This window comes from Lasiosphaeria miniovina (genome assembly GCF_030549165.1).
Source record: "Lasiosphaeria miniovina strain SMH2392-1A chromosome Unknown B0T26scaffold_6, whole genome shotgun sequence".
Taxonomy (NCBI): Eukaryota; Fungi; Ascomycota; class Sordariomycetes; order Sordariales; family Lasiosphaeriaceae; genus Lasiosphaeria; species Lasiosphaeria miniovina.
Window position 1 is genome coordinate 332,651 of NW_026848225.1, and position 18,479 is coordinate 351,129.

The 18,479-nt window shown below is 54.1% G+C and overlaps 4 protein-coding genes across 4 annotated transcripts; 2 read left to right on the top strand and 2 right to left on the bottom strand.

The window, feature by feature from the left end:
• Window positions 1–98: 98 nt before the first annotated feature.
• Window positions 99–1,704, top strand: B0T26DRAFT_754313 (kinase-like domain-containing protein; the record flags this gene model as incomplete). The annotated part of the gene is made up of 3 exons (XM_060445812.1): window positions 99–767; window positions 833–1,494; window positions 1,554–1,704. The coding sequence occupies 3 exons, from the start codon at window positions 99–101 to the stop codon at window positions 1,702–1,704; spliced, it is 1,482 nt and encodes a 493-aa protein (XP_060292348.1).
• Window positions 1,705–3,277: 1,573 nt separating this feature from the next.
• Window positions 3,278–6,470, bottom strand: B0T26DRAFT_392229 (pseudouridine synthase). Its single transcript, XM_060434764.1, has 4 exons — window positions 6,190–6,470; window positions 5,921–6,011; window positions 5,570–5,848; window positions 3,278–5,518 (listed from the first exon to the last, which is right to left on the bottom strand). The coding sequence occupies exons 1-4, from the start codon at window positions 6,306–6,308 to the stop codon at window positions 3,365–3,367; spliced, it is 2,643 nt and encodes an 880-aa protein (XP_060292349.1). The 5' UTR covers window positions 6,309–6,470; the 3' UTR covers window positions 3,278–3,364.
• A 4,144-nt stretch (window positions 6,471–10,614) lies between these two features.
• B0T26DRAFT_742632 (uncharacterized protein) lies at window positions 10,615–13,501 on the top strand (the record flags this gene model as incomplete). Its single annotated transcript, XM_060444145.1, has 5 exons — window positions 10,615–10,679; window positions 10,785–11,445; window positions 11,517–12,496; window positions 12,565–13,393; window positions 13,466–13,501. 5 exons carry the CDS (start codon window positions 10,615–10,617, stop codon window positions 13,499–13,501), a joined length of 2,571 nt encoding a protein of 856 aa, XP_060292350.1.
• Window positions 13,502–15,227: 1,726 nt separating this feature from the next.
• Window positions 15,228–17,558, bottom strand: B0T26DRAFT_678523 (uncharacterized protein; the record flags this gene model as incomplete). Its single annotated transcript, XM_060440238.1, has 2 exons — window positions 15,228–15,410; window positions 15,495–17,558. 2 exons carry the CDS (start codon window positions 17,556–17,558, stop codon window positions 15,228–15,230), a joined length of 2,247 nt encoding a protein of 748 aa, XP_060292351.1.
• Between the last annotated feature and the right edge of the window lie 921 nt (window positions 17,559–18,479).

The window sequence follows — 18,479 nt, forward strand, 5'->3', positions numbered from 1 at the left end:
TGTGGTACCTTGCTAACGCTTTGACTGGGCAAACCTTCAAGGCCTCACAGCCTACTATCGAGCTCCCACAGCAACCAGCCTCCGCACCCGCTCCCACCATGTCAGCGCCCGTGCCTCTCCTTCGGCCGGCCATTCCCGGCTCCCGTCCCGGCCGGGCGCCACGCTTGGGACTCGCCATCCCTCCGTCTCCCAACGTCAAGCCTCTCGGAAACCCACCCGGGCCACCCCCGGGGCGCCCAGCCCTACCCACCCTAAAGCTGGCCACTCCGATGGGCGGCTCGGGAGCCCCCCATAACCCACATCAACTTCATCTCATAACCCAGAACCAGAGCGCCAGCGGCGGCAGCGAAAGCAGTGCCGCTCACAGCAGGAGCGGCAGTTTCGGTCCCCTCGACGGCCGCGCCAGCAACCCAACTAGCGCCGCATCGCAGTTTAGCGTTCTTTCCTTTGCCAGTCAGTATGGAATCGGATCAAACAGACCCCAGGGGACGCCGGACCCCGTCTCCGCGGTCGGCTCGCTGTACTCGAATGCGAGTGAGAGTGCCGTGGGCATGGAACGCGAAGGCAGCCTGCACGGCCTAGAAAACTTTGACAAGCTTAGTCTGGAGAGGGCAAGGACATTAGACGTCGAGGATCTTGATGACGACGGATGGCGGATCGCCAGTATGGAGAGGAGAGTCGTTGAGCTTGGGAGTCTTGGTGAAGGCGCCGGTGGCGCCGTGACAAGGTGTAAGCTGGTCGGGGGTACAACAGTTTTCGCTCTAAAGGTATGAGTGCTTCTCCGGTGAAAAGGTTGGGATGAAAGCCTGACAGCTGACATATTTCGCTCTAGGTTATCACAACAAATCCAGATCCCGACGTCAAGAAGCAGATTGTGCGTGAGCTCGGTTTTAACAAGAACTGCGCCTCGGAACACATTTGCCGCTACTATGGCGCCTTCGTCGATCCGTCGACTTCAACCATTTCCATCGCCATGGAATTCTGCGAGGGCGGGTCACTGGATAGCATCTACAAGGAGGTGAAGCGGCTTGGCGGGCGTACAGGCGAGAAGGTGCTCGGCAAGATTGCTGAAGGCGTCCTCCACGGCCTGACCTACCTGCACAGCAAGAAGATCATCCACCGTGATATCAAGCCCAGCAACATTCTCCTCTGCCGCAATGGCGAGGTCAAGCTCTGCGACTTTGGCGTCTCAGGCGACTTCGGCACAAAGGGCGAGGCCGATACCTTCATTGGTACTAGCTACTACATGGCCCCCGAACGCATTACCGGCAAGTCGTATACCATCACATCCGATGTCTGGTCCACAGGTGTTACCCTGCTTGAGGTTGCCCAGCATCGCTTCCCCTTCCCCGCCGACGGGACTGAGATGCAGCCGCGTGCCGGCCTCATCGACCTCCTGACGTACATCGTCCGCCAACCCATCCCCAAGCTCAAGGACGAGCCCGAAGCAAACATCTTTTGGAGTCAGAGCTTCAAGTACTTCATTGAGTGCTGGTACGTGTTGTTTTTCTGCAATGTTTATCCCGACTCTGCTAACCCACCGTGTCTCACAGCTTGGAAAAGGAATCCCACCGCAGAGCTAGCCCGTGGCGCATGCTTGAGCATCCTTGGATGGTCGAAATGCGGTCCAAGCGCGTCAACATGGCCCGCTACCTGTCCCAGGTTTGGGGTTGGGATACGCAAGATGCCCCCCAGCAGGCGTAGTCCCAGACTGCCGGAAACTTAAAAAAAGGATAGAAAGGAGTAGCGACCGAAACACGGTCTATTATTACCGCGACGGCACTATTGAGACCGGGTGCAACCGTACATACAGAAGATAAACATCAACAGCAGCATCAGCTCGACGGTGACAAGACGAATATTGCGCCGTCTGGTTGTCCATATGGGCCGATAGTCGCCACAGGGGAGATCAAAGATTGCAGAAACGGCGGTGGCTCCAGCAGCACATGGCTTTTCAGCACAGACGAACGTTTAGGGTTCAAAGGAATAACGTGCCGCAACCGCGCGTGTATGTGTGGCCTAATGAGGGCCATGGGATATATTGACGGAGATACCTTTTATTATTGAAAAACATTTTCACACGATTTTCTTTGGTTGTTTTGGTTGGGGGTTTATCATTCATCACCTGATCTATCTGGCTAGTTTTGCCTTGTTTTGAACAAGCGGAATCTTAGTGATAAATTCAATTTTTTTCTGTTGAAAACATGACTATCCTTGTGGTTTTAGATGCCCTCGACCGTCTCGGAAAGCTCACTCAGTCTAGGCATCCAACAAGCAAGCGTGTTAACAAGAGAGGCAAAACCTGCCCTGCCCTGCCTGTCTTGTCGGGACTAGTAAGCTGTAGCATCTCAATCTATTATCTTGGCTTGGTTGTTTCCGAGTTGCATATGGATTTATCCGTGCCACCTTCTTCGGGGCTTTGTTAGTAAGATGACTCTAGCGATGTGACGGCATAGGCCCAGACAGATCAACCGTCGACGTGCCTCAAATATACGATTTAGTCGTTCTTTTATCTTTCTTGTCTTTCGAGATACAACCGGACGAGTACACCTTCATGATCTGAAAGACAAAGAAAAGGTCTTGGGATTCACCGTCGCTCTTCACATACATGTAATGATTCGCTTGCACCGCAAGATCATCCGCATAACTTGCTGGATTTTGTACCCGCAATATCTACTTTTGCCGATCATAAAGGGGTATATCTCAGATCCTCTACTCCAGGGTATCACGTCGCGCCCTCTGTTTACCTAACACCAAAGAGCAATTATGCACGAGGAGACTATATGACAAGCGAACCCGCTAACCTGCAACAAGATGCCCAGTTCTACGCTTGGCTGCTCAGACAGAGCAGCCGATCATGTAAAAGCAAACGCGCCCCAACCCCCTGAGCGAAACCAGATTACCTCCCCATCGGAAATAACAAACTAATTGTGTTCGGTGTAAGACAGTTTATGACGATACAGCCATCTCTGCAACATCTCTGCGAAGCAGGATATCGCGAAAGACAATGTCAAAGTTCGTAACTATCTGTCAGAGTAATGTGTGTGGGCTCCCGGGTGTGGCAATTCTATAACCTTTAGCCCGGGCCCTCTTAACACAAGGAAAATGGGTCGAAAACCGAAAAGAAAATGACAACCGTTCATATCAAGACGATGCCTTCGTAGCATCGACAATAAATATACTGATCTCATCAGAGCGGTTATCTGCCAAGCAAAGCAGACAAAAAGAAAAACCGATAAAGCTCCCAAATCTATTCGGAAGATATCATGACCATAGTAAACCGCGCCGTGAGCGGTCGCAATGATGTGGCGAGAGGCTAATCATACATGTTGTTGCCTCAGTAGAAATGTGGTGGTAACATGCTCTAAGCCAGTTCGACAGTGGTGCCCATGAGCTCTCGAAGAACAACAGTAGCATAGTTGCTAGTCTTCAACTGAAACTTCAGGATGACGGCAATCTTGTTGGCATCCTGGTTGTCGCCGAAATCGAGGGTGGACGTGTTCGGCGAAGAGATCGGGTTGTCCGAAGGAGCGCGAAGGACAGGAACCTCGACGCCGGCAACTTTGGTATTGCTTGAAGAAGTTCCAGTCTCGTCATTCTCGGTGTTTGCTGGAGCCTTGGGGTCGCTCCTAGGAATTGCGGATATGCCGGCTCCGTACCAGCTGTGGGGGTCTTCCGGTGACACATTCATCACCGTGTCCGAGTTTGCCTTCGACGATATCTCCGCAACACCAGTATTATCCTCAACCGCTGTGAGAGAGGCATCAGCCTCAATAGGAGGGCGTGAAGTATCCATAGGAAATCCATTGGAGGAGTCCTCGGTCTCGGTCTTGAACTGGTGATCATGTTGCGCGAGCTTAACACGCTTAGAACTACCGTCAAGGCCCGTCTCGACCCAGGTCTCGTTGGTAACAACAACGCCATCAGAAACAGGCTCCTGGGAAGCTTTACGGCGTCGATCAGCCGCCATGACATCGTCATACGCCTCGGCATTGTTTGCAAAGTGGCCCCAGTGAGCCAATCGGGGAGTCGTCGGAGACGGGGGGCGGCGACGACCCTTTGCCTTCTCTAATGCCTTCTTGTGATTGCAGAAATCCAAGTCTGTTGGATACATCTGCTTCGTGTCGTCCGAGTAGAGCCGAATGCCGTACTGAGGCTCTGTGATAAAGCGCCCGATAACATGTCGATAGTTGCCGCTCAGGCTGAATTCCTTGTGGCGGCGTCGCATATCGTAAGGGTCCATACCGCCATTCTCCTCGTTCTTCATGAAGGAGACATATGAATCGCCAATTACGTTGCGCGGGTACATAACATCGTATCCGGGTGTCGGCAAGACAACATCGAAGATGTTGTACTTGTTGCTTGCAATGTCCTCAGCGGTGACCAGATGGGCCTGGGCGTAGTAGCTATCATCATCAAGATCGGATACGCTCTCCGAACCGGAGCTATCCTCCGACGGAGGTTTGTCAGAATCATCTCCAAGAAGCACCAGATCGCCCTCGACAACCTTGTTGCCGTATTCAGACCAGCGGCGAGTAGCCATGTAGTTCCAGACATAAGACTGGTAAGCGTGTATGTACATCATGCGCATACCGCGAGTGATACTCAGGATAGCGCCCATGAAGTCCTTGGGGCTCTTGCCGAGATGGCGGATGATGGCAGCTTCTGAGCTGAACCGCTTGGGAAGACCCTCTAGAGCTTTCTCTGCGTTCTTCGTCCCCTTCCACATCAGGATAGACTTGGCCCGAAAGTAATCATCGCGGTTGTTTGCGTCATTGCCAGAGCCGAAATTCTTGTGGTTGTTGTTAAGAACGCTCTGCGTGGTCTCCTCATCAACGTGAAGGATATCCTCGATGACACCCTCATAATCGCCCTTGAGGACTTTCATTCCGAGCAGATGGGTGCCAATTGCGTGGGTTCCAAAGCGCTGGAGGCCGTAGTAATTGATGTACCCATTGTGCTTGAGATAGGCAAGCCCACATTCTACAGACTGCTGAATCAAGGCCGCGCGTTGCTGAACAGAGCGATCCGCGCCGCCTCCAGATGGCATGCAGTTCTTGATCGTGATGACGAACTCATTTCCGCCGTGCTGTCCAAGCTGGAGGGGCCGAGTTTCATGCTTGAAGTCTCCCAACTTTACATTTAGGAGTCTAGAGTTGAGCCAAAGCATATTGGCAGCACGTTGGCGATAGACGCTGATACGCTGCACGGTACCGGCACGGCGATCCTTGGTGCCGGCAAAGCTAAAGTTGGAAGCCTTGATCTTGAGAAGGCGGGCGATAGTGTTGATGGCATCCATGGTATCCTTGTTCTCCTTGTAGAGAGTGAAATGGAGAAACTCGCCTCCAAGCTTCGCAAAGCTCAGGGCCTGGTCTCTCAAGTGGCGGCCGTTGTTGTCACGGCCTCCTTGCCTACCGCCAGCGCGATTGCTCATGGCCCACCTAGAAGGACTGGCAGTGATGACGCCAACATTGTCGGCAACCGTCTCGATGCGGCCAGAAAAAATGCGGCGAATTTCCTATCCACTTTTAGCAAGAGTTTGAAACGCAGAGCGGAGCGGAGCACAAACCTGGTGGACAGTGGCTCGCTGTGTTCGATCCGTGATGGGGTCGAACGCCACATTCCGCCCAGTGGAAATAATAGGCTTCTTGGCCTGGACCTTCTGGTCGAACTCAATCAACTTGGACGTGACAGCCTCGTTGATCAAGCCGGCCAGAACCAAGCGATCGGCCTCACAGATCTCAGAGATTGGCTGAACTGGCTGCTCGATCTTCGCGGCTGCCGGCTTGGGAGCAGTCGGCTCTTCAGACTTGGCCTGAGGATTTTTTCCATTGGTATATTTACGCTGCTGTAATTTTACAATGTTAGAAGTCAAGCCAAGAGCCAGAATCGAGCGCCCTGAACGTGATGATGAACTAACCTGCTCCTCTGCAGCCGCGTTGAGGTCAAAGTCATTTAAATGGAGGACTGTGCCATCCTTGCGGATCTCGTAGACGAGAAAGTCGGTATAGCTGTGACATGTTAGCAAGACCGCTCTTTTGAGACCCAGTTCGATATGGGCAAAGGTGAAGCGAGAGCGGATGTAGATGTGGATGTGAAGTAAACAACGAGACGATTCTGGGGCTTCACGCCTTGGTGCTGGTCGGGGCACAACGTGAAAAGCATAGATGAGCTTCAAACTCGGCTTACCGCTTGCGAACATCACCGCTCCAGCTAAAATTCAGAGGGCAAGAGCGTTGCGTGATTCCGAGGCCTTTCTCGGTTTCTGTACGGACGGCTGGCACATGAGTGCTCTGGCGCTGTGTCATGATCGCTGTGACGAAGAAGGCTTGATCCAGGAATGAGAAAACGAAAGCGGCGGATTCCGGACAAGCTGCAGAAAGGGAAGCACGAATGAACACGAGAGTGTGAGAAGCAGTCGTAACAAGCGGATTTGAGAAATGGGGGTTGGAGCCGCAGTTCCTTGGCGGCGTGGTTGATGTAAGAAAGAAGGCGCAGGTGCAACGACAAGGGCTGGGAGTGGAAGGAGCAGCGCAAGTGTAGTCTCAGTGCAATCGCCGACCAAAAAGGAAACGGGGGAGACAAAAAAGAAAGTGCAGTCGTCAAAGCACCAAGGACCGGGCTTGTGGTTTCTAGTTCTCTCGGGGTTGGAAAGAACGGAAATGTTGATCGGTGCTTGAGGAGAAGCGCGACGATGAAGAAAAGTAGAAACTAGCCTCCAGGGTTGAGGCTCAGAAGTCTGTCAAATTCCTTAGCTGCAGCACGCGGTGGGGGAGTTTGGCCGGCAGAAATCGCGGGGCATTCTCACCGCCTTGCAAGAAAGCCGCTGACACCCGGATTATGATTGGCCAATTGACCCCAACAGCTCCTTATGTGGGGCACCACCGTTGTCCACGCTACCCCCTGGGCTGTCAGTTATTACGTACCTTGGTGGACGAACGACACATCTGAACGTGAATGCATTTTCACCAGGCTGTAGACCCGAAACCAAAGAGAAGATGAATACTTGAATTAGCGACTATAATCTACGTTCCGCTTTGCAGCAGTGTCTGGTATTTCTATTTCCTCCGCATTCGCACCACCCATTTCCGGGAACTTGACAATTTCGACCCATTGACTCAAACCCAACCCTAACAATCCAACCCGCAACACCTCGAACATCTCGCCCAGGAGCCGTGTAGGGTGAAGCAAGCTTGTATGTGTCTCCGGCTTGGTGTTGTAGGCGGCTACTGCTCCGGTCTCCACGGATGAGGCCAAATGCCATCGGGAACTATGCCTCCAAGAACGCTAAACACTAATATCAGCATCCTCCTCGTCACTCTTGAGCAATGCTGAGACAAGGCTTGCATGGGAATGTCATTGCTGAGGGAGCCTTCGATAAGGCAGCACGTACCAATTCTTGGGCGGTTTCCAGCACGTCTGCTCTACGTAAGCCTCGCAAGGCACAGAGAACGAGAACGAGCAAAACGTGTCATTGTATTTGCCGCCTGCGCAATAATTGCAACTTTTCGAAATTCCGTTCTGGCAATATCCGCATCTGATTGACCATGGACGGCGTCCTTGCTGATCTGGTGTCGTGCTAACCTCTGGCACCGCGGGGACGGCGAGCGCTGCGGCGGTGGTAATGAGAAACATCGTGCTGAAGAGCGAAGAGAGCATCTTGTCGTCTCTGGGTGCCGATTCAACACCGGGAGGTAGAGCAGTTGGTGTATTTGACTTGGCTGGTTGCTGGGGATTGAACGAGGGTCGACAGCAGGCGAGTAGGAAGTAGTTGCGGGACTTGATAGAGAGACTGGAAGTCCTTCCTGGGTACGATCTAACGAATCGATCGATATCCAGGATGGTGGACGAGATGCAGTGAGTGTGATAAAGGGCGGAGAGAACAGATTCAATCATTATGGGAAGCATGCGAGTTTTGAGGCACGCCTCGCTGCTCAGAAGCAAATGGGCAGGAGATATCCGGTGTCATGCAACTGCCTACGATAATCCTCAGTTCTCTCCCACTGCTCAACAGCAAGGAAAGAGTGACTTGGGTAAGGACTCATTTTGGTAGTGTCAGTTCGAATCTTGGCTTGAAGTCAAACTTGAAGCCTGCAACTTCAAGAAGTCTTGCCGCCGAGAGATGGAAGCCTACGCCTCCCTCTATCAGAGGAATGTCTTAACGATAGACCTAACTAACCGGTCTCGAGTTTGACACGGAGATGGGGCAAGTCCTCGATCCTCTTGAATCTAGAGGGTGGAAACCTTGTCTGCACATACATCTGCCTTCTAAAAGTTCGCAGAACCTGCATCCTAAGGCTACGGCTTCTGCTTACCATAACAGAGCAGGGTAAGCAAAAAGGGGCAACAACACAAGGGGCTCGCACATCTCGGATTGTGAAGATAACCCGGTTGTCAAGAGCACCTTAGAAGCTATGACCCGGATCCCTTCTCGGCTGAATTGCCACCTGGTGGGCGACGGCCAAAGCTCACTTGCGCCTTCCCATCGTGCAAGCCCCGTACAGATGCAAGACCGATCGTTTACTTACATGCCGGGTACGTACTACATTTTACTTCCCATTTTTCCTGCAAGGTGAGGCCAAGGTCGGCCGCGTTGTTCGCAGCTGTCATGTTGTCTTGCAGCTTTTCTTTCCGTCGAGGGGAGGAAAATTGCAATGTACTGCCGCCTGTCGAGGAAAGGGACGGCGGAATTCACACCAGATACCACGCCGCGGCTATATGAACCTATGATACCAGGATGTCGGACAAGACCCATGTCGAGGTAAAACAGATATAGTGGGAGAGCCCAGTTTTCGAGTAGCTTGAAACCAGGACCAGGTACTTCGTAGCTTATCTACTTTATTTTCGTAGAATATTGAGAGAAAACCCCGATTCGTAAGAGCAGCAGACAGATAATCCACCCACAAGTAGGAGGTGACGAATGAGTGTTTGAAAAAGTCACAATAAATGAGAAAAAGAACAATTCTTGAACTCCTCCTTGACGTCATGATCACTTGGAGCTGAGGTCAAGCGTTATGGATCGATCCCCTCATGACTCAGTCACCATCGCATCCCGAAACACGCTCTCCCCCACTCTTTGCGCATGGCATGAGGAGAAAATACTTGGTGGAACTCGGTGATCTTGAGCAGCCTCTTACGATGTGTGTGTGAGTGTTTAACTTCGATTGGCGAAGAAGGGATGAAAGGAACAGCAGAGTTTGGCAACAGCGGCCCGGGGAGATCTACCAACTGCCGCCCTCTCTGGCCGCACAAAGATCCAATATCAGACGATGGGCGTGTCTGCAAGACACCATGGGGCTGTGTCACAGGTAAAAAGGGCAACATCATAAAGACCCGGATCACCCGAAATTGGAGAGGGCATCCGTGCCCATTCCCCTGGGCAACCCTCAAAGAACCATATCGGGTGAATTGTCTTTCAACTTTGATTATCACACCCTATGGCCATTCATCACAAGCCGCGGGAAGAAAAGGGGCGAAAGAACAGGACGGGTGGCGGAGATGCTGGCCATTTGCCTCCTGGAGGACAAAAGCGCTGCCAGAATGAAATATCATAGCCAGGGCAGAGATCCCAGAGGAGCTGACAATATTAGAGGGCTAAATTCGCGCCGGCTGCATGTGAGGCAGTGGCTGTCGGAGTCTGTTCGCTTGGTGGACCCGAGATTCATGCATTGCGGCCCGTCTTGCTGGCCCGACTTTTTTTGCGGGGGGGCGGAGGAGGGGTTCTGGCCACCTGACCAACGAAGAGACAGAGCGAGGAATGCGCCGGCCAATGTGCCTTTCCCGCTCTGCTCAGATGTGGCCGGGTAAGGGAGTGTGCGGTGATGGTATGTCGGGGCCGTGTCTGGTCCAAGGCATGTGTCCATATTCCTATTCCTTACCAATAGTGGGAAGAGTGCGTGTAGTCAGGACGGCGGACAGCCGTTGCTTGCCTTCGCCGCAAAAAATGCGGACGTGACATTCGGACCAAAAAAAAGCTCAGCCAACCCCACGATCGCCCTGATGCCAGTCCTTGCTTGCATCCGAAGGCCGTGGGTAACCCAGGGACCCAAGTTGGGGTCTAGACGTAGGTTATGTTGGGGAGCGGTGCGAGCGCATGAACAACGAAGGGGGTGAGGGCGCGCATTGCAACTGCCTTGCAGGGGAAGAGTAAGAGAAGATGCCCGAGGTGGTGCTTTGATTTGCAGAACCGGGCGAAGAGGCATGGCCTTCTAGCTGGCCCAAGGAAGGACCCATTGGGTACGGCGTTTCAAGTGTGAGCCTGCATGCAAAACGAGATACCTGCGACTTTGCCGGCGGGTTCTGCGCGCCTGCAGGTACTGCACCTAAGAGTTCCTGTTAAATATTTGGAACACGCAAGTAAAGTAGTTGAGCGGGACGAGACGAGACGAGAGTGAAAACGAAAAGGCTGCCCATCCCCCGTTTTATTTCTGAGAAAAGTCGGCACCTTCTCGTCCTTGGTCAATTCTGGGGCTCCTTTCCTCTCGACGACGACGACGACAATCTAACGACTTGAGCAAGCTTCACACCAGCAAGCGTCCAGCCCCAGCGATAACCTTGGCGGTTACAAGCCGTTATCGATAACGGTTAGTTGTGCCGAGAAGGAGCAGCCAAGCGATGCCAGTGGAGCAGGCCAGCGGTGAGCGGCCAGCCACTAACGCCATCAAGAAGCGCCAGCTGTGGTTCAGCATGGCGGAAGTGGGGCTTGACAGCCGTGGCGGGCCGGCACTGGCAGGAGCAGCAGCACCAGCGCTAGCACCAGCGGCCACACCTCTGCCCAGCAACAGCGGAGGCGAGAGGTTCCCTGACCTGGATTGTTTACACGCGCCAGCCGAAGCGCCCTCAACCCCCCTTGACCACGCCCAAGTGCAACGAGCCCAAAGCACGACTGCAGCACTCAGCCGGCCGTCGTCGCTATCGATCCAATCTGTTGCATCCGAATTGTCGTCGTCGTCTTCGGAATACTCGGCCTGGTCGTCGCTTTCAGACAGGGACCCCAGAGACAGAGACAGCAGGACTCTCAGCGACCATAGCGCCCTCGATTCCCGCCGATCGTCATCCATCAGCAGCGCCTCGTCGTTCGCTTCGTCTTCTTCCCCGCCCTCACAGTCTGCAGCATCTCCCGACAGCTCGCTTACCCGCAGCCGTCGGGACGCGAAGCAGTTGCATGCTGCCCGTCTGCAGCGTTCAGGCTCGACCAACCTCGCCCTTGCCAACACCAAGAAGGAGGGAGGTTCCAAGCGCAGCAGGTTCCAGAGGGCCGCGAGCCCCGCTGACGCTCTCGCCGCCACCGAGCCGCCCCACGAGCAAGGCCTCACCAGGATGGCCTTTGCCGAGCAGCAGCGCTGGATCACAGTCCAGCAAAAGACCTTTACCAAGTGGTTGAACACCAAGCTGGAAGCGAGGGGTCTCGAGGTCAAGGACCTGGTGCAGGATCTAAGCGATGGCGTACGTCAACTCATTTCCTCTCCCCCCCCGCACTCCCGTCCGTATACTAATTCGAGATAAACACCGGCCAGGTCATCCTCATCCACCTCCTGGAAAGCCTCTCGAGCGAGTCTCTCGGTCGCTATGCCGCCAAGCCCAAGCTGCGCGTGCAGCGCTTTGAGAATGCCAATCTGGCTCTCAACTTCATCAAGTCGCGGGGTATCCAGATGACCAACATCGGTGCCGAAGATGTCGTGGACGGCAACCGCAAGATCATCCTCGGTCTGATCTGGACTCTTATTCTGCGCTTCACAATCAACGACATTAACGAGGAGGGCATGACAGCTAAAGAAGGCCTGCTGCTATGGTGCCAACGTAAGACGGCCTGCTACGACGAGGTTGACGTGCGCGATTTCAGTGCCAGCTGGAACGATGGGTTGGCCTTCTGTGCTCTGCTGGACATCCACCGGCCCGACCTCATCGACTATGACGCCCTGGACAAGTCAGACCACCGCGGCAACATGCAGATGGCCTTTGACATTGCTCACAAGGAGATTGGCATCCCGAAGCTGCTGGACGTGGAAGACGTGTGCGACGTAGCCAAGCCCGACGAGAGGAGTTTGATGACGTACATCGCCTACTGGTTCCATGCCTTCTCTCAGATGGAGAAGGTCGAAAACGCTGGGCGCCGCGTCGAGAAGTTTGTTAACAACATGCAGGGGGCCTGGGAGATGCAAAGCGCGTACGAGAGGAGGGTGGCCGCGCTGCTGAAGGGCATACGGGCACAAATCGAGAGCTGGCAGCAGGCCAAGTTCGAGGGGTCCTACGCCGATGCCAAGGCGCAGTCGACAGAATTCTCCTCATACAAGAGGGGGAAGAAAAGAGAGTGGGTGGCGGAAAAGAGCGAGCTAGCGACGCTGCTCGGCAACATCAAGACAAAACTAGGAACATACCGGCTGCGGCCATACGAACCGCCAGCCGACCTGAGGCTCGACGTTATGGACCTGGAGTGGACGAATCTATCCAAGGCGGAGATGGTCAGGGGGCAGCTGATTAACGAAACTATTAGAGAGTGAGTTACCCTGATTTGCCAGTTTGATTCTTTGTGTCGGGTGGAAAGCTAACGTCTGGGGAAAATAGCATCAAGAATGGCCTGCGCAAATCTTTCGCCGACAAGGCAAATGACTTTGCGCTGGCGCTCAATACCATGCAACTAGCCATATCGGGGTTAGAAGGAGATGTAGAAGACCAGTTGCACCACGTGCGCAAGCTCGCAGACAACCTCCCACCACTGGACGCGTATCTGCAGACGATTGCAGTCGTGGACGCCAAGTGCCAAGAGGCCAATATCGAGGAAAACGACTTCACCACGTACACGTACGATGAGCTAGGCTACGAACTATCGCTGGTGAAGGCGTCGGTGTCCAAGAAGCTGTCGTTTCTGGAGAACCAGATGGTGGCGCGCAACATGACCAACCTGACGCCCATCCAGCTCGAGGAGTTCGAGTCCGTGTTCCGCCACTTTGACCGCGACGACACCAACAGCCTGGCCGAGCTTGAGTTCAGCGCGGCGCTCGCGTCACTCGGCCTTGTCTTCTCCGAGGACGAGATGCACGACTACTTCGTCGCCACGTCCAACGGCCACGGCGACCGCGTCACGTTTGAGCAGTTCATCCGCTTCATGGTCGACGTCACCGAGGACCAGAACACGGCCGAACAGGTCTTCCAGAGCTTCCGCGAGGTCGCCGATGGCAAGCCCTACGTGACCGAGATGGACCTGCGCCACTCTCTCGTCCCCGACGAGGTCATCGACAAGCTCGTCGAGATCATCCCCCGCCACACGGGGCCCGACATGCAGGCCGACCGCGGCATGCCCCAGTACGACTACATCGCCTTTATGGAGAAGCTCATCAGCGAGGAAAATGCCGCCGTCGCCAGTGCCGGTGCCGTTAGCGGTAGCGCTGTAGGGGTAGGTACCAGTGCTCTTGGTGCCGCGCCCCTGCACGACCGCACAAACGGGAGTAGCCCCACAAAACAGCAGTCATTAATGACGAGTAAACCGAACGGCTACCACTGAGCGATCTGTCGCAGCGGTGATGGGCAGTTTGAGGTTGTCTAATGATGTCTTGTCTCTAGCGCCGGGTTTTTTTCTTCCATATCCACCTGTCCATGGTTTTTCTTCGAAACAAGAAGACGAAAAAGGGACTTGGCGCTTCTTTTTTTCTTGTTCTTTTTTTCGTTTTCATATCCCTTTTTTTTACGTATAGTAAAGCCTTTTATTTACAGCATAGCATGCATTGGTCGAACCAAAATTTTCTCTTCGTTGGGTCTTTTTTAAATCATCTCGGTTTTTTATAGCGAAGTGGAGGGATTTCTTTTTTAAAAAGGGGAGGGGGCACGGGCAACAAACAATAACAACAATAATAATGGGGGAAATATTATGGTTGCTTTTTTCCTCTCTGAGGGGCAGGGGGCTCGGCTTTTTTGGTCTGGGTGATTGAAAAAAGCTCCTCCCAATCTAGCCTTCGCCTATACCTTGTTCATTGACGAAGAAAAAAGCGGATTGATTCCACCTACGTAGTTTAGGTATATACCATACCCCCCTAGACCTAGGTATTGTAGAGAGAGGGGATGGATGGAATGAGCAGCGGAAGTTTTGTGTGAAATACTCTGATCGAGTAATACTGTGTACTCGTTTGAATATATATGTGTGTTCTAGGTTATGTGTCGTCGAGTCGAGTGCGGTAGACAGACAGCACGTTCCTTTAGTAACGAACAGAAAAAGGGGTTTGGATGATAAATAAAAGGGAGTGACGCTCAAGGCTCTGTCGCTGTAACTGTCGGCGTCGAAGGTGATTGGAACTAAGCCTCGACGGGGACGAAAATAGTGATGTTGTTCTCTCTGGCATCAGCGATGAACTTCAAGACAGTAAAGAAGATACCGTTCGTTGTTTGGATCGCCTTGGTGCGTACCATAAATAAGTTGATTTAAGATGTCATATATTTAAGTATACACAACTTACCTACTAAGGTCAATGTTCCTAGGTGCAGTCCGCCCAGGTATATATACCTGGCGCCCTGTGGCGACGGATGTGCAAGCAGGAACGAACGCAAGCTTCACTAGCGTGAGACACACATAGCACGCACCCACTGTATCTCATGCTGCTGCTAGTCGTTGGACAGGGCACAGGTCCCTCCCTCCGTGTGCTGGGAGACAGCAAGTTGCACGAGGATACCTCGAGGTGGATTCACGAGGATATCTTACAAGTCATAATAAAAGAGTGGTATTTTCGTCATATAGAGCCTATAGAGAGTTGTTCCAGACAGCGGACTGATCGATCTGACTACCTTACCCTGCCTATCCATCTAGGTGCATGAGATCAAAAGACCCGACATTCCTTTAGATATCCCCGCGCCCTTTCTATACCGACCTGGCCGAATCCAACGCACACCCGTACCGGTGGTGGACATCAAAATTACCGCCTCAAGAACCGTAGCTAGTGACCAGAACTAGACAGAGGGGAAGGAAAAACACCAAACAAAAATAGGACCTAATCAAATTAACTGCCTATGTCTTAGAGATATAAAAAGACAAACCAGAGATACCCTCGTGTTTTACACAGAGGGGCGTTCATCCGTGTCTCGGTATAACCTCTGCTTCTATAGATATCATTGAGAAGATATCTCCCGATAAACCCGTCAATGAACACCGCGACCATGCAAAAAAACCCAATAGAGGCAAGTAGATTCACCACTAGCAAGACATAAAATAAAACATGCAATGGATAGCCCTCACGCGTCGTCTACTCCTTGATCGCGCCCAAGTCTTTCAGCGCACCGGCCAGCCGCCTGTAATCTCGCAGCAACTCGAGGACCTCGCCGATCCTCAAGTCGGCCGGGCTCTGGATCTCCATGAAGCGCTTGATGGGCGGGTTGACCTTTGGGGCTTCCTTTGGCGGTAGCACGGGAGCGAGCTCTGGGAAAACCTATCGACAATAAGTTAGTAAAATGCTGGGATGAATGCATGCACAGCACCATATTGCCGAGGAGTGCTAAGTAGAAAAACGCACCGTAGCTAGATCAACACCATCGGCGGGGCTCCTGAGCGGTGGCGTGTCTTTGGGTAGGGGCGCAGGCACGGGAGAAGCCGAGTTATTGCTCCTACCGAACCCGCGGAAGCTTCCGATGCCTGTGAGCCGCGCCATGGGGTTCAGCGAGTTTCCGAGGTTGCGCACCGAGTCAAGGAGGGCCGGATTCGATGACGAAGGGCTCGTGATTGGCGAAGAAGTCGTGGCTCTGTCTTTGATATACTGCTGCTGCTGCTGCTCATCGGCCGCTTTCCTCAAGCTCCCCGCGCTGCGCGCGCTGTCGGCACTGTGATCGCGCGACACCTTGCGTCCGCCAATGAAATTGAGTACTTTGTCATCGCGGGGCGTGGCGGTCCGCTGAGGTAGCTTGTCGGTAGTCGTCTCCTCGGGGCTGTGGATGGAGCTCGTGCCGCTAGCCGAGCCGTCATCCTCGTCGGGAGGCGGGGTCCCTATGAGCTTCCGGGCATCATCCAGCGTCTTGGGCACGATGACCTCGCCGCCTTGGTTTGTGAGGGCTTCAGGATGGTCCCGCAGCTTGCCAAGGAGGAACTTATAGCTGTCGCCGAGGCTGGTGCCGATAGTCTTGAGGCCCTGGTCTGCCGTGTTGAGCACGGCGTCGCTGGCGGCGTTGAAGGCCTGCGCGGGCGTGTTCACCAGATCACTAAGCCGGCGATTACGGATCTGCATTGCGGCACGGAGGCCGGCAGCTGACGGGCCAGGTTTCATGGCCGTCCCCACAGGGCTTGCACCAGTCTCAGATAGGCCCAGCGCTGTGGTGGACGACCCTGGCGAGTAGGCCGGCGGAAATGTTTCTACCTTTGTCGTGCCTGGGCTGGCGGACCCCTTAAGAGGCCCTGTGGGAGCTTCGTCAGCGCGCAGGGTCGACAAATCGACCGTTTCCAGGAAGCTTATGGTCGCTTCGAGGTTGGTCAGACAATAAGCTGCCTCGCCCACCAGCTTTGGTTCCCAGCGAAACCTCTGGATGAAATTCACGTCGCTGATGACGTTCAGGTTCTCGGGCGGGAGGGTGATCAGGGTGTAGATGAGCATCGGCATGAGCTCGTCTGCCGAAGAAGACGGGTGAAAATGGGAGAGGGTGTCGATGATGCTCTTGTGTGCGGCTTTGAGGTGATTGAGCTTGCCGAGGGGATATCTTGACTGGTTCATTAGGATCAGCTCCTGCCGCGCCTGTTCAAGCCAGTTCTTAACCTCGTCTTGTTTCTGGGCGGCGGATTCTGGGTCTTTAGCCCCGATTTCGATGCCCAAATCGACAGGGCCGATCCCGACCACATTAAGGGCTGCTGTTTTTGACCGGAGCTTGTCATCCTGTGCTTCGTCCTGAGTGGTGTGGTGGCGGTAGATTTTGTCATAGATTCCTTCGCAGAGCCTCCTTTCTATCGCCTCCTCCAACGTGACGCGTTTCTGGTCGAGAGCCTTTCTCGCCTTCTTCCGGTTTGCGTATTCGTCGGCCGTCAGCATCTGCTCCGAGTCTCGCCTAGAAGGCGCTTTGGACTTCTCCTTGCTCCCGAGCGAGGCGGCCTTTGCGCGGAGCAAACTCGCCGTCGAGGCCCGAGACGTGTTGGATGGCGCTGGGGAGGCTTCGCGTCTCTGTCGCGTGGCGAGACTGTCCACATGTGTCTGTATATGGGTGGCTGCGGTGGCGTAGAAGTCCTGAAAGAGGCGGGCGATGTTGTCGATGTTGGGCGGGGTGGGCCAGACCTTAGCCGAGAGCTGGTCGATGAAGCGATCAGCGAGGCTGATGAGCTCGATGGGGAGCTCGTCCAGGTCGACGGATGCCCGGGGGGCCTCGGCTGTCTCCTCGCTGATTCTGCGCTCGAACGTGTCGGGTGCGTCCGTTTCGCTGACCTGTCTGTCTAGCTGGGTTCCGGAGGCGGTCCGGCGAGACTCGGCAGCGGGCGTAGATGTAGATACACTCTGCAGAGTGCTCGCCCTCTTGGAGCGGGGGCTTGGTTCTGCCGGCGGAAAGGGCGGGTCAGATCTGGGAAGGGACCGTGTTGACCGCAGCGGGCTAGGATTGTGCGCCATATCGCCGAGTGTCGCGGACGGGAAGCTACTAATGTTTAAGCTGGACAGCATCGTGGTTAGAGGTGGCTGTTCCAAGCTGCAGCTGCATCTATCTGACGATGAGGGGGTTCGCGAAGATGGAGCAATGGGGCATGCATCGTTCCGGGGCAGGGCACAGCTGCCATAAAGAAGAAACACCAAACCTTCAATCTACAGGTCAATAGGCGGGCCGGACTTACCTGAGCTGTCGCGCCGATGCATGAAGCACTACTATAGATCTTGAAACTGCAGTCGAGCCCGTCGAGCCAGTGACAAGGCGGCCAAGCCCACCAAGCGACCAAGGCGAGGCCACTTAAGCCATGGGTAATAACATGAAATCTATTGCAAAAAGAAATTAAGCTAGGTGGCGAGACATTAGAAGCCTAGACCACGCGTGCAATCAGTGGAAAGGGTGCCACCGTTTGTTGCGGCACGGAGGAAATGGAAAGCTCCCCTTTTACTGTCTAGGTTGCGGATGTTTCGTCTTGGAGTTGGAGGGACGGATCCGTCCAAAGTTCTGGCATTGGATTGGAAGCTTGTCAGGTCGGTCCCAGACTTTCAGTCACAGGATAACGCGCGGCCGGGGCGGCCGTGTCGGGTCCACTATCCAGTGTCCACAGGCTAGAAGAAGGTACCTTCGGGGCTTCTTGGCAGCCACAGAAATGAAGCAGGCCGGCAGCGTCAAGTTAGCGGGGCAGGCCGGCCTTCATCTCCACCCCTCCGGCTCTCTAATTTTCAGTGGCTCTCCCCGCTGAGATCGCCGCGGCGGGCCTCTGTTCAGCCTTGTGTTCCCGGGTGCCACCCGAAGGGCCCATTTGGTCCTTCCTCGCCTGCAAACACCAGCCGAGTGCTGAGGCCGGCCATGTGTCGAAACAAATCGGCCGTGCTCAGAGACTTGAGATT